General features: G+C 36.6%; 1 protein-coding gene across 1 annotated transcript in view; it reads right to left on the minus strand.

Annotated features, from left to right (window-relative positions):
* Positions 1–5,873, minus strand: part of LOC114473680 (teratocarcinoma-derived growth factor-like) — a 7,145-nt gene extending 1,272 nt beyond the window's left edge. Inside the window, 5 exon segments of the mRNA XM_028463445.1 lie at positions 236–345; positions 2,022–2,110; positions 2,113–2,138; positions 5,450–5,680; positions 5,867–5,873. Of these exon segments, the coding sequence (XP_028319246.1) occupies positions 236–345; positions 2,022–2,110; positions 2,113–2,138; positions 5,450–5,680; positions 5,867–5,873 (463 nt within the window).
* Positions 5,874–14,415: the final 8,542 nt, after the last annotated feature.

Below are 14,415 nucleotides of genomic sequence, written 5' to 3' on the forward strand. Positions count from 1 at the left end.
TTTTTTATACTGAATGGTGAGGATTTCATATCGTACCGTGAGTTGACTATTATATTACACCCCTATTAACAAATAATACATTTTTGGGAAGAACTCCCAATACTGCACACTTCTGATCATATACACATTAGCATCAGGTGATAAACATTACCTAAGGACCAGTGTCGAGTGCAATAACTGACCAGTGCATACTGTACTAAAGCTTGTCTGTAGGTGATTGTTGAATTCGTCTTACCACAGTCTTTTAAGAAGATGTGGGGGAAGCAGTGCAGAGCTCCGTAACCACAGCGACAGTAGGAGCAGCCCTTCTGTACCCATTCACCATGAGGAATCAGGCCACAGCTCCTGGAAACAAACCTTAATATGGTTAACATGCTGCTATGTTTCTGGAACAATCCTTTGGATACATTTTTTGTATTATTGCTAAATAGAAAATGGATTATAAACCATTGCACTGTAAACTAGCCAAAAACTGAGCAAATGATTTTAAAAAGGTGTAATCGATCCATCCGTTTTCTAGACTAAACTTGTGGGAGCTGAAGTATTTACTGGCAGAGTCAAAATGTAACAAGTCAGCACCTTTGTCCACGCCTTCACGCCTACAGCGAATTTAGCATCACTAACTAACCTAATTTAGATGTCTTTGGACTGTGGGGGGGGGGAAACCCTCACAAACATGTCATGCTGTGAGGTGAAAAAAGCAGCCAATCAGTCTGCATCACAAAAGCATTAAAATGAGCTTAACAAAGGTAAGCAGCATTAATGAAGTGGTATGTGACAAACATTAAAGAACGTAGTAGTAGTAGTAGAACCTAGTAGTGTTTTAAATGGTTATTCTTCTTCTGACCCGCGGGGCTCTACTGGTGTCCACCACCAGCTCTAAACAGGGGCTTAAACAGGCGTTACGCCCTGAAAATGACACCAGTCCATCACAGGGCAACTGACACTCCTTTTCACTCCTACTGGAAATGTACACACTGATTGACATGTTTTTGGTGTACGCAGAGAAAACCCACAAGGAGAACATGCAAACAACCATAAGGCAAAAGTGTAGATCCAGATGCTTGAACCAGGGGTACATTTTTTTTTTATATAGTTAATCTTATTTCAAGATTAATCTCTCTTTCAAGAGAGGTGAATTGGAAATAGGCCTCGTCTCCTACTTGTGCACAGTAAAATACCTTAATACCATACTTTTAGACATAATAATACAATTTATTGCATAGTTTTTCTTAAGTGTGGAGTGAAAGAATACTGCCTTGATTCTGTAAAGTGTCTTTGAGTGTCCAAAAAAGCGCTATATAAAATTGATGTATTATAATTATTATTATTATTATTAATCAACGTTTGATTTACAATACAAAAACTATTATTATCTCCATCAAGGAGGTCATATTTTCACTAGTATTTCCCTATTTGTCTGTTACCAAATTTGACAAAATTTTAACCAAAGATAGACTTTATGCCATGGAAGATTCCATTACATTTTGGAGGGGAATCTGGATCAATATTATGATTCTGGCTCAATTAAAAATAAATGTAAAAAATCCCTCTCTCTCATCATTGGGATAGCGATTTAAAAAAGTCATATCGCTGTTTGTACTTGACCAATCTTTATGAAATGTGACTCAGTTAGTGGGGTTGGTTCCTCAATTACCCCACAGAGTTTCATCCGTATCGGGTTGATTGCACATTTCATCACGTCCATACATTTGGAGCTACTGTACGGCTATTATTGGGGATAGAAATGCTTCCAATGAGTAGATTTGGAGTAGTTTGTGCTCTTGTTTTCATTAAAAACGTTGGGCTTAAACCTGTTTTGTAAGAAAGTGAATATTTAAACTCTTTTTTAAATTACGAGAACAAAGTCTACTGTCAAATGGCTTCAAGTGTAATTCATGATAAGAGTTTTGTCTTGTGTTTGTGTTGGAATTTACAGAGCGATTCACGTCATGCTTGTGTTTTCACCCATAATCCACTGAATATTGGTGCAAACGGACTCAGACGACCAGTTTTCGTACCGAACACGTTGGTCGTACTCGCAGCTTCTTCCCGTAAAGAATGGGGGGCAGGCACAGAAGCTGCCCAGGATGCAGGTTCCTCCATTTTTTAACAGCAGCTACGGCTCTGCTCAGCACCTTAAAACAAAAGATACAAAACAGTCCGCTTTAAACACTTTAGCCTGTGTCAAATACAACCAAAATACAACTGTATTCTCAATTCATTTCAATCCAAGACAAAATCCCCATTGGACAAATTCCAACGGCCAAAATCGAACGTAAACAAAATCCCGACCCCTAATTAGAAAAATTGAAAAAATGACTTTTTTCATTTTTTTTCTATTTATTAAATTCCTAACCATAACCCTGACACTATTCGTATTCGTAATGTAAAGTTTGTTATTTAAAAAAAAATCACTGTTTTATAGTTATATACAGTATAATAATATAATTCTAATGAGGTGTGGATTTTGTTCACCCATCACTTAATGTCCAGATGTGTGCTGCAGTTAGAGATTGCCCAATTACAAGCACAATGTTTTCATCTACTGTAAAAGCATGTTATATTTAAAACAAAGTGTTTTGAATGTCTGAAGTGAGTGATCTCATTGTCGATTACAAAAGTAGCAGCTGCTGTGGGAGCCGTCCTTTTAGAGCCCTCAGAGTCACTGCTTTCACATAGGGATGGGGTCACTTGTTTTTCCTCCCTTTCACTTTGAGATAAACCAGAGTCTCCATCTGGCCCCACATTCCTGTGCTCCTCTGCTCTACATCAGCAAACGCACACACACACATTGTGAGCAAACCTCTGAAAGTAGCAGCAAAACAGCAAAACTCAACCACCAACAGCAATAAAACAAGTGAAAACATTGCTTTGTTGAGTAACGGGGAAAAAAAAGAAAAAAGTTTGTGATAAAAGTTATATTTTCACCTTATTCGAGTTCCTCCTATGACAGTGTATGCGACAGTGGTCGTTACCAACTTAAGTGACTTACATTAGAGTTTTTTTTTTATATTAGCAAACTGAAGAAAAAATTCATCTGATCTCAAACTAATCTAAAGTTTTGTACCACCACATTCCTCACCAAACAAAATATATACATGTAATGTGGTCATTAAGCTCAAATATAGCACATTACACAGAAAAATTTACAGATTAGCTTGAAACAAACTACTTATCTACAAAACAAGTTAATATTGATAACGTTTTATGCAGAAGTGCAATGCATATGCATGTGTTCAAGGTTTTTTTAAGTGGTTTTCATGTTTATGCAATGCTAACAGTGCACAGTTAGCAACAGGTGATTTAAATTTCAAAAGTGCAATATTTATTTTTAATATTTGCTATAGCTATTGATAACTCTTGATTTAAATATATGTTCTAATACTTCTTTTATCTTTTCAATATTTTTTCAGTTGTATATGGAAAATCATGCCTCCCCCACAACCAATTTTACCACTATTGATTATTTACTTTTTTAATTGATATTCTTATATTACTGTTATTATTATTCCTCTTCAAAGAAGATGTGTTGTGAAGCATAGTTTTTGTTCTTGCCCTTGAGCAAAGCACTTTACCCACATTGCCCCGTAATAATTTGACTGATGAATTTGATTTTGTGGTGTTCTAAAGCAGGGGTTCTCAAGACACTGAGAGTGGGTCGCCAGATGCCTTCAAGGAACTAACAATATTTTTTGAACAATTTGAGCCCATTTTTGCTTTTTTTTTTTTACCTTTTTTCTGCTGCTACACCAAACTTTCCATATTTTAACCTATTTTAATCTCTTTCTCTATTTTCGCTTCTTTTAATGCATTGTTGCCTTATTACTCCCATTCCTGCCTTTTCTGCATATGTTTTCCACTTTCAAGACATTTTCAGCATACCGTTTCCACCACTTTTCCCATCGAGTGTCGCATATGTTGATCCACTATTGTCACTTTTAACCTCTTTTCGCCATATTTCATGCTTATTTTTGTCAAATTACCCACATTCACGATACGTCATTCCCTGAGCTTTAAATTAACACCCGCACACCCGCTATATGCAAGTAAAAATGTACTTTGGCGGGTCACAATGTAGCGTTACTAGCTGGTGAAGAATGAAACAATTACCACTGCGTCTGTTTGAATCGGCAGACTGAAGAAACGATGCGACAAGTCATTGTTGCCAGATTGGGCTTTTTTCCGCCGATCATTTTGAGAGTGTTTGTGCATGTTTAGGCTTTAAAACGTAATGTATATCTGGCAACACTGCTGGTTGTACTAATACTACATTCACATGAACACTATGTTGTGACGTGTCATACAATGTAACGTGTCATACATATGTGCTGACGCTAAATGTTATGGTTTGGTTTCGGAGCAGCGCAAAAGATACAATAGGAGCTGATATTATGTTGTAAAATTAGTTAGGAAAAAACAAACATACATGTGGAGATATTTATCAAATGGGTGTTGAAAAACCTGAACTGCAAAAAAAGGAAGGCTGATGCCGACACAGGGGAAAATGAAGATGAAAGAGTATCTGAAAAGTAGAAGAAATTGAGGAGTTTTATTACTAAATGGATGTCGGGTCATGAGTGGCTGGTATTTGATGATTTGTTCACCTTTAAAATGTGCATTATACTGTTTGTGGGGAGTGGGATTTGTTTACATTTAAAGAGCATGCATGTTAGTAAAACATTTTTTTTCTCTACAGTACATGTAATTCTTAGTACTGATTACTTCTATTCTTTCTAACTTCAAACAGTGTTCCAGGGATCCAATTTTCATCCGAGTTAAGTTTGTTTAACTTACTTTATGAAAGGTTCACTTCTCCGACACACCCAAAGTTCCATATTGCACTTTACAACATTGTTTTTCAATTAAATGTTTTTATTTTTTTACCATCTCAATGTATTTCTGCAATCAACTAAAATAAAAACTATTTAAAGAAACATGAACGCTTAAATCTATTCTGTCTCATAATTTAAGAATCAACTAGCCATGCTGGCTGCTGATCTAAACAGATCATTTAAAGCCCTGGTCATGCCTATTATTTGCCAGTTTTTTCTGCCACTTTTAAGCCAGTATTGACACTTTAAACCCTTTTAACCACTTTTTCTGTTTTGTTCTTGGCCACACAAATTAGAAACTTTTTACCAATTTCTGTGGTTTTTAAAATCCTTTTTCACCACATTTTCTACCATTTTTGGTTACTTTTAACCCATTCTTTTTTTTTTTTTATTTCTGATTAAAACAATGATTGAAATCTTTAAGATGACTATATACTATGGCACAAACAGTTTGAGGAACTAAAATAATAATAAAGTGCCATAAATGTGGAATTAAACTTAAAGGTGTTTTTGAAAGTATATAAATGTGTTAGTCCAGGTCAGCTGAAGTCACTTCTGTGTACGATACAGTATCTCCGTGTATTTGCAGCATCTGTGCAACAATGTGAACTCACTGTTGGTGAGGCCGATGAAGGGCAGGACGGCACTGGCGTCGCGGTGTTTACGGTCCCCGCTGTTTGGAGAGTTCACCTGAACAAACTCATTCAAAAAGTCCTGTGAGGGTTGCAGGGATTTCTTCAACAATGACGTGGATGGCAGGGACATGGAGGAAGAGGAGGATGAGAAAGATAAAGGGGGTAAAGAAGGGAAGGTCGGACTGCTGGTGCACGTGTTTCCTTCACAGCCTGGAAAGAACAGATTCAAAGGTTTTAGCTTTTGATTAAAAGTCACATTAAACCCTATCCCTATTATTTTGATGCGTCAATCTTCCTGCTAGACCTCAGGAGGAGCAGCTACAGGGTTTCTCTAAGAACACAAACAAACATCCCAAGAGCTTTACTAAGTCCTGCAGATTAATCCGTCTTTTCCACTGGCCATGTTTAGGTCTGCAGTGGCCTGACCATCCCTCTGTGGGTGCTGTCTGCCATAGAACAGACACAAGCACTTCACTATTAAAACTTAGATATATGTGTATGAAGACTAATACTGATATTACATCAAACATTCACTTAAATATTTCAAAAATGAACACAAAATATACTTTACTACTTAACTATTTATTTTTTTGTATTATTACATAATTATCATTATAAAAACAGATTTTTTTTGTTGTCCTTCATTCTTAGCACAAGTCCTAAAATTGCATGCATCAAATGCATTTTAGAAAAATGTGTGCGATTTATTAAATATGCACACAAAAGTACCTCCAATGGATCTGATTTAAGAATAAAAGAGTAATACATTTTTCATGAATTTTTTCAGAAAGCGTTAGTTTTTTTTTTTACAGGTGCTCAAAGACACTTTACACATGTGAGACATAAAATAAGACATTTAGTGACAAATTGAAATACGAAACGCACCTTTGACATTTTTCACACTGAAATATTACAGTCATCTTAATAATGTCACTAAATGAAGGAAAATGACACCTGAAGCAAAAAGTAAATAAAGTTTTTCATTTTGCTGCAGGTGAAAAGTTATTATCGGCAAACAATTGAGTAAAGAAATCAATAGTGAAATGTGCTTTACGTCAGTGGTTCTCCACTGATCTCACCCTGGGACACATATTTTTCATTAAATCGCGACCAACTTTCTTTTTTTTTTTAGAATTCAACAAACCAAATTTAGTTTTTCAAAAATAGCTATTCAAAACACATATATAATCTTAATCTATATATTTTTCCTGTGCAACATGCATTTCACAGCATGCCTGTCAATAGAAAAGTTTTTTTCAAGATAAAAGACGAGCCCAACATGAGAGACATTAGGTATTTACTTATTTTTGACTGGCTGTCTGCGACCCACTCAGTACAGGTCCACGACCCACCAGTTGAGAATCCCTGCTTCATGTGACTAAATCCTTTACATTTGTATCATCTAAAGCTAGAGAGGAATGTCCTGTTTCCCAGGGTGTGAAACCTTTCATGGCTTATTTCCTGCAGAGATTTAAATGTCAATGGAAGGTTGTGGGTGAGACATGGGTGTGATGGAGTGAGATGAACTGACCTGAAGCTGGCAGAGCAGAGGTCTGGAGATGCATCAGAGCACAGAGGACTATCCTGTGAAAAACCAAATGATCAGCATTGACTGGCAGAAACAGAAACTTGATTGTTTCACATGGTATCACTGGGATTACCTGAGCAGCTCCATCCAAGTCATTTCGAAATCCCTTCAAATTCACAAAATATCATCAAAAAAAAAAATCTTGTTGATCTGTGAAACCAGATGATGGTAAAATATCCAAAGGGTTCAAATCTTTGCTTTATTCTGATGCACCAGTGGAGGAGGTGAACCTGCTCTCAGCAGAGCAGTGGAGAAGCTGGAGTGATCCTGTCCTGCAGCTGTGAGCAGCTGTTCAACACTCCCCAGGTGTTTCTTTAAGCCCCGCCCCCTGCTTCCTGTCTCTGTGGCTGCAATCAACAAACAGAAACTGCCCCAAAAACCCAGCAACTCATGCAAATCACAGGAGACAGAAGAATGCAGCTTTTTCACAATGAGGAGAGTTTGCACAATGGATTTAGACCAGAAGAGACAAACTTGTTTTATATATAGGAGTTAGTCCAGGGATGCCATTTTAGGTAACTTATTTGATTCATTTCAAGTTACATTTATAAAATATTTTCCACCAACAGGTTGTCGTTCCACCAAAACCAAGTAAATAGTCCCACACATTCACTTCTAGGCACAATAGTTACCTAACTTAGCATAAACTCCTTTTTATTTTATTCACACCAATCATTAAACCTGCATTTGAACAGATACTGCAATCATCAATATCACATTTCATATATAATTTATCAAAGCTAATATATGTATTTAATATTCTTATTAAAATGTTTTTTTGGTTTGGCAAACCATTCAAGAAACAAACATTTCTGACATTTTTGTTAACATTAAAAAAAAACATTGTTTACCTTTCAGTTTATATATCAGACTGTTTAAGATTATTTAAGCAATTATTAATTCATACCCAATAAAATGTTCTCCGTCATCCGATATTTTAAAGTGCAAATTTTGGAGTATTTTGACAGTTATAGAGTCAAAAACATAGAAGTGAAGGAAAAAGAAGAAAGTACCAGAAAACAAAACGCCTGAATCAGCCAATATCTCTAAATACTAAGTTTAAGATACAAAGTGTGGTTTTCACAGAATTTATAGATCTTTCTGAAAGTCTCTGAAGTGCCTGGTTTTAGTCTTTATCCTAATCTTTACATTGTAATGTCCAGGAAAAGAGCTGAGAAATTATTTAACCGAGGACTTCTTTGTTTGACTCTGAATCAGATTGTTGTCAGGTTGAAAGCAAATAGAATAGCTTGATAACTTATACATTTAATCTAGAGATAACATCATAACCTCTACGTAATATTTATTATTGCATTTGTGGTGACTTCAAGGGTGTCGTGAAAAATCCCAACAGACAAAATGTATAAATGATTAACACTGGAACAGAAATCCAGTAGTGTTACTATACGGAGCATTGTGGCCCTGAAATACTAGTTTGTGTCCACAAAATGTTACTTTGCGGCAACAAAACACTAGTTGTGCTCACAAAATACTAATTAATAAGATTATTAATACTGTTCCCAGTTGACACAGTTGACATTGACACTTTTAATGGTTGTATAACATGGATAAAAGCAACAAGGTATCGACGAGGGCCACTCAGCACCCTGGTCTTCTAGTATGTCGTGGTCACAATAAAAAATTTTAGTTTTTAGTTTAATAACAGGTAAAAAAAGGAAAAAAAAAAAAAAAGAGATGTCTTTGGTCTTTATTGTAAATAAAAAACAATCCATACTTAACCAAAATTACTCACTAAATACGTTTCTCTTGCAGTGTTTTTGTCCATAAACCAATTTATGATCTTTTCTGATATCAAATGTAAACACACGTCAGTATTTTACCTCCTTGTTGAGTCTTACCTCCTCCCCCTACCCGCTTCCTTTCACTTGCTCTTTATACAAATGCATATTAACCAGCTATTTCACCCATCCACACCCACCTTCCTATGTTAATGGTCCCTCTCCTACAGGGAGCACCATTTTTAAGATAAGAATTTCACTGGACACCACAACTACAAGACTTTCTGATTTTTTTTTTTTTTCCCCATCAGGGTGTTTCATCATACTTGCATTTATTTGTAATGTACTGCTTGGATGTGTTTGTAAAACATCAACATGAATAGTGGGAGCTGGTTTTCATATGCGTATTATATACTCTGCAGCATTAAAAATGAAGGGTCCATCCGGGGGTTTGGATGGTCTTCTTCTCTCTTGGAATTTGTGGAATCGACACCATGACCTGTGTCAGACAAAAGTCAACTGGCGGTCCGGGGGCCACATGCGGCCACCAAAACAGATCCTCCAAAAATGTTTTTCAAGAAGTTGGAAGGAATATATAGCCCAACATAAGACACAAAATAACTCCCAAAACACGCAAAACTAATTTGGACAGCAAAATGCACAGAAACACACACGAAAATTCCTAAAATACACAAAATGACTCATAAAACACAAAATGACAACACAGAAAAAAAACAACTACTTAAAAAAAATTACATTACAGAATAACTACACGCAAACTGTCAAAAAAATACACAAAATAACAGGAAAATACAAAATCAACAAAAATACAGAAAGTGACCCCAAAAACACGCAAATCAAAAACAAAAATGGAGAATGACAGAAAAATACAACAAATTACATGAACACATGTATACGTATATTAATACAGGAAGGAATTAGGGCAGGGCAAAAAAAATATGTAATCAATTTATCAAATTTGTAGCTCAAAATGATTTTTATTTTGCAAATTTTCCCCACCACATTTTTAGCCAGTGATTTCCAAATTACAGTGAGGAACACAAGCTGGAGGAATGCATTGAAGGTGTTGCAGCCCAAATGTAGCAACTGTGGAGGGGAGCATCGAGTTAGGGACAGAAAGTGTGAAATAAGGAAGAAAGCAGAGGAAGGGGAGAAAGTGAAAAGGTTTAATGACATCAGCGATGCTGAAGCAATGAAAAGAGTACAGAAGGAAAAAGAAGAGAGAAAGGTAAAGGGAAACATTGTAACAGAAGCAAAACAGGAGCAGAGAGAGGAGTGGGCAAAAAACTAACAATGGCGATCAACCAGAGAAAGGAGGATATCAGTCTTTGAATAAGTTCGTCTTATTTACTGCATATGTGATCAATTACAATGACCAGGCCAAACAGAAATGAAAGAAATTAAGATAATCGTAAAAGGGGCAGAGAAATTCTTAAATATGAAGGTGCTCTCATGGAAGGAAGTTAAAGACATGTTGAAAAGTGACAGCAAAGGGAGGGAAGATGTAGAGCCCGGTTGGACTCACTGCATCTCTGTGGTGGAGGAGTCTAATGGGGGATGAGGAGGGGTGCTGGTTATTTACTTTAGTTATTTATTTTGATTTTTTCGAGTTAGTTGGTCCCCTTAAATCCTAATCCTTGAAATTGTTGAATGGCAGAGCCTCATTTACTTTTTATTTTGGGATTGTTTTATGCATTTTAACACTTGAGGATAAAAAAAAAAAAAAAAAAAAAAAAAAGAAATCAAATCAAAATCACCCAGCCCTAGGAGGAATCAATCATTATTCTATATGCTGACATGAATGTTGATAATGTGGCCCTTGGATCAGAAACAATCACATTATTTTGGCCCCTGTTGTGATACAATTTCCCATTCCTGTCCTATGTGAATGGTGTTTGCACGTTTTTTTAATCAATTATGTGGGATTATTTGGATTCTTTCAAACTGACTGAAGGCACAAATGTAACTTTTTGTGTGTGTCAGACGGTTCAGAGATCTGCTACTTGTCCCTGCAAACTACCATAGGTTGTCAATGCATCTTTAATCAAGACTTGGAAGTTAACAACTCCCCTCAAAGGTGGTAGCAAGTTATTTCTCTGGAAAGAAAAGTAATTGTGGCCCTTTGACTCTAAATCCTATTCAAAGATTATGACCCCCAGCAAAGCAGATCCCCCACCTTTGATAATCTGTCTGCTCTGTGAGCACAGAGGGACTGTCAGGGGTGGAAATAGATAGTTTGTAATCTGTATAGCATCACAATGCAGTCTGATGTCATGCTAAAACCCAGCAGGAGGGTCAGCAGCAGGAAGAAGCCTGAAGTCATCCCAGCAGGAAACCTCCTTGTGAATCACAGCTGGGAGACTCAGAATGGCATTAAAGATCTTTTATTTGCCTCCTGCTCCATGGGTTTGGGGTAATACCACCCAATAACATCACTGTGTTCAAAATACATTTCTAATAACACACTAGCAGTTATTATTCTTAAACTGAAGCTCATTTTTGACTTGTATTAATTGGTTCATCTTGTCAAGCCACACACATCACAAGCTCTGTACAACATGAGCACCCTCTTTTGGGCACACAGTAGAAGTGAAACTCACTCTCTTTGAGGTCAATAAAGTGTTCATCTCAACTTTCAACAATTGCAAAATGTACAACTTCACATTTATTCTAATGTCATTCCAATGTTTTTTGTGCAAGGACTTTTCTTTTGACAAACACAGTCTTGCCAATCAGGAACAGTTTCTCCCCTGCATAGCACCCATTGAGATTTGGAGGTAGACGCCACCTCCTTACTCTAAACAGGAATAAGCAAGTCAGAAGCTGCATATGTATTTTGCTCCAATGTCAGGATAAATAGGAAATAAATGATAGAGGAGAGAGAAAGTTATTAATTATTGTATTAAAGCAGTGGTTCCCAAACATTTCATAGTCCTGTACCCCTTCTAATTTTTAACCTGAAGCCATGTACCCCATGGTCCTGCACACTTAAAAAACATAATAAAGTAACGTCATATACATTGTAGCCCTACGGTAAAATTTGTCTCTGAATTTTACCTATCCTATACGGTATAATATTAAATAAATAAATATAATAATAATTTTTTTTAAAAAGCAATAATATCCTGTGAGCACACAAGAAAACATCTTATTCAGAATTATCACCTGATTTATTTAATTATTTAGCTTACTGGTATTTTCAGCAAGAAATCGATTGAACATATAGCAGTAATACAAGATAGTCATCAGCCTGAAACCTCACTACAACTTTAACGTGAAATGAGAGGTTGATAGGATGCACAGAACTCTGTAATGTTTGGCTGAATTTTAATCGTTCCCCACGCAACGTCTTGTTCTGTTTTTCTCTCCACTTTCACACAAGTAGAGGAGTGCATGGCGGCAAAGGGCATCACGGTCTTCACAGCACGTTTGGCTAGCGCAAAGCAATGTTGCTTTTGTCATATTTGCACTTTTTTGACAAAATTGCTTCACTGTCCCCACTAGAGGGCAGTATTACAGAGGCCTATGTGTGATTTGTGGCATTGCATGTAGGCTCCTGACTGCTGCTCTATTCATACTTTACTTTTCAAGGTTTACAGGCTGTTTTTAATTTCTATTCACCGTACGCCATGACAATTTGCGCGCCCCGCTTTGAGAACCTAGGTATTAAAGCATTAACATTTACTTGTGAAAGACTGTGGAGAGAGAACAAAAAAGCTCTCTCGCACCCCAAACCTCACTTCCAAATGATTGGTTTGAAGCCTTATTTGATCTATTTTGGTCTGCTAACTAATAATGAAAAAGGAGAGGACCTTACCTCAGATTCACCCAAGAAGGAGAAGATAGAGCCAAGCGTGGATAAAAAAAGAGATTAAATAATGAAACAATATGCTGTAATAAATAAGTACTATCGGTCTAAAGTTCAGACTTAAAAGTGGAGAGGGTAATGACCTCTTCTACCAAAACTGGGAGCTGGTTCTTAACGCGAGGAGCCTGATAGATGAACGCTCTGCTTCTCATTCAACGTTTAGTTGCTCTGGAGTGTTCTACAATATTGGCTACGAACAGATCTTGGCTATATTGAAGCTTGACCATTAAGAGCTTTAAATGATGACAGGAGGATTTGAAATTCTATTCTATTCTATATTCCCTCTCCTGCTATAAGTATTCTGGATTAACAAAACGTTTTCATGAGTTACTGAAACATATGGACACAGGGCCGTTGGAAGTCATTTTGAACAGGAGATGCTGTGAGAAAAAATTGGTTGTTTTTTTGGACAAAAATGTATGAGGCTACAGGCCTATTTAAAATACATTTTAAAAATAAATAAGTGGATTGAGATTCACTACTTTATTGTCATATACACTTCAGTGCACACAGCCAGGGTCTGTAACGCACAGACATCATCAGTTCTCAGATGAATATACAGTACGTGTATTCACAATAATGCTATAACAATGATTTGGTCAGCTGACATGAGTCACTGCACCATCTAAGTCATGTCACTCTATAGAGGGTTTTCACCGACGTCACGTTCCAGGCAGTAACCCGGATGCGCGGCGATGTTGGCAGCAATAGGAGGTAAACACTGCGTTGGACAAACCACAAAAAAGCTCCTCAAAATGCGTTACAGATGCAAAGGTATACAGGAAAGGACTTGGTCTGCAGGAAAGGGCACCATATTTGGAAAAGTTACGCTATATTGGTGGTGCAGATCCATACGAGTCAGCTACCTCGTCTTGGATCAAACATGTTTCAATGCCATATTTCCTCCTCGTTTCTGTCATTAGACTGTAAATGTACTGGTCTGCTGCTGCCATGGCTGTATGTTGCTGCATGGAAACCTCTTTACTCATTGACCACGAGCCTGCCTGACGTTGACAAGTAACTTCCGTGAACGTGAACCTGTGTTGATCAGGCCTAAAAAGAATCAGAAGTCAGATTTTATCTGCCAGGTACAGTTTAAAAATGTGACCGCCTTCATCGAGTAGCAGAGGAGAATTACGTTAAAGTCCAAAATACAGCTAATAGCCTACGTGTGTCAAAAATCAATTCCCAAAATATTCATAAGGAATTTATAAATTGTGCAAAATATTTTTAATTGGCTAAATTTTTTGTCCCTCTCTTCGCTCAATTTTATTTTGTATATTACTATATGTATGTATATATATATAAATATTTATATATTGTTTATTTCCCCCACATATTTGACTATTATAAACCAGTTATTGTCCCCAGAAGAAAAAGAACAAATATGGACTAATCAGCAGTGCACAAAGTATAAATCATGTTGTATAATAAAACATGCCAGTAAAAAAATAAAAAAATAAATAAAAAGAATAATAATTTTCTCGCCACTAGGGGTGCTGCAGCACCCCTAGCACCCCCACTTCCCGCGGCCCTGTATGGACAGTAATCGAATCTGTAAGAAATGCAGCCTCACTCTGAGTAAAGATGTTCCTGATTTTAGAGATTTACAAAGGTAAAAGAAGGCATAAAGACATAATTAATGCAAGCTGCAATAAAATACAAGGAGTCATTTTGGAACTTTAACTGTAATTTGAACTGTTTTTGTAATAGAGGAGGATAGTCAGAT

Source organism: Gouania willdenowi, chromosome 12 (genome assembly GCF_900634775.1).
Source record: "Gouania willdenowi chromosome 12, fGouWil2.1, whole genome shotgun sequence".
Lineage (NCBI taxonomy): Eukaryota > Metazoa > Chordata > Actinopteri > Blenniiformes > Gobiesocidae > Gouania > Gouania willdenowi.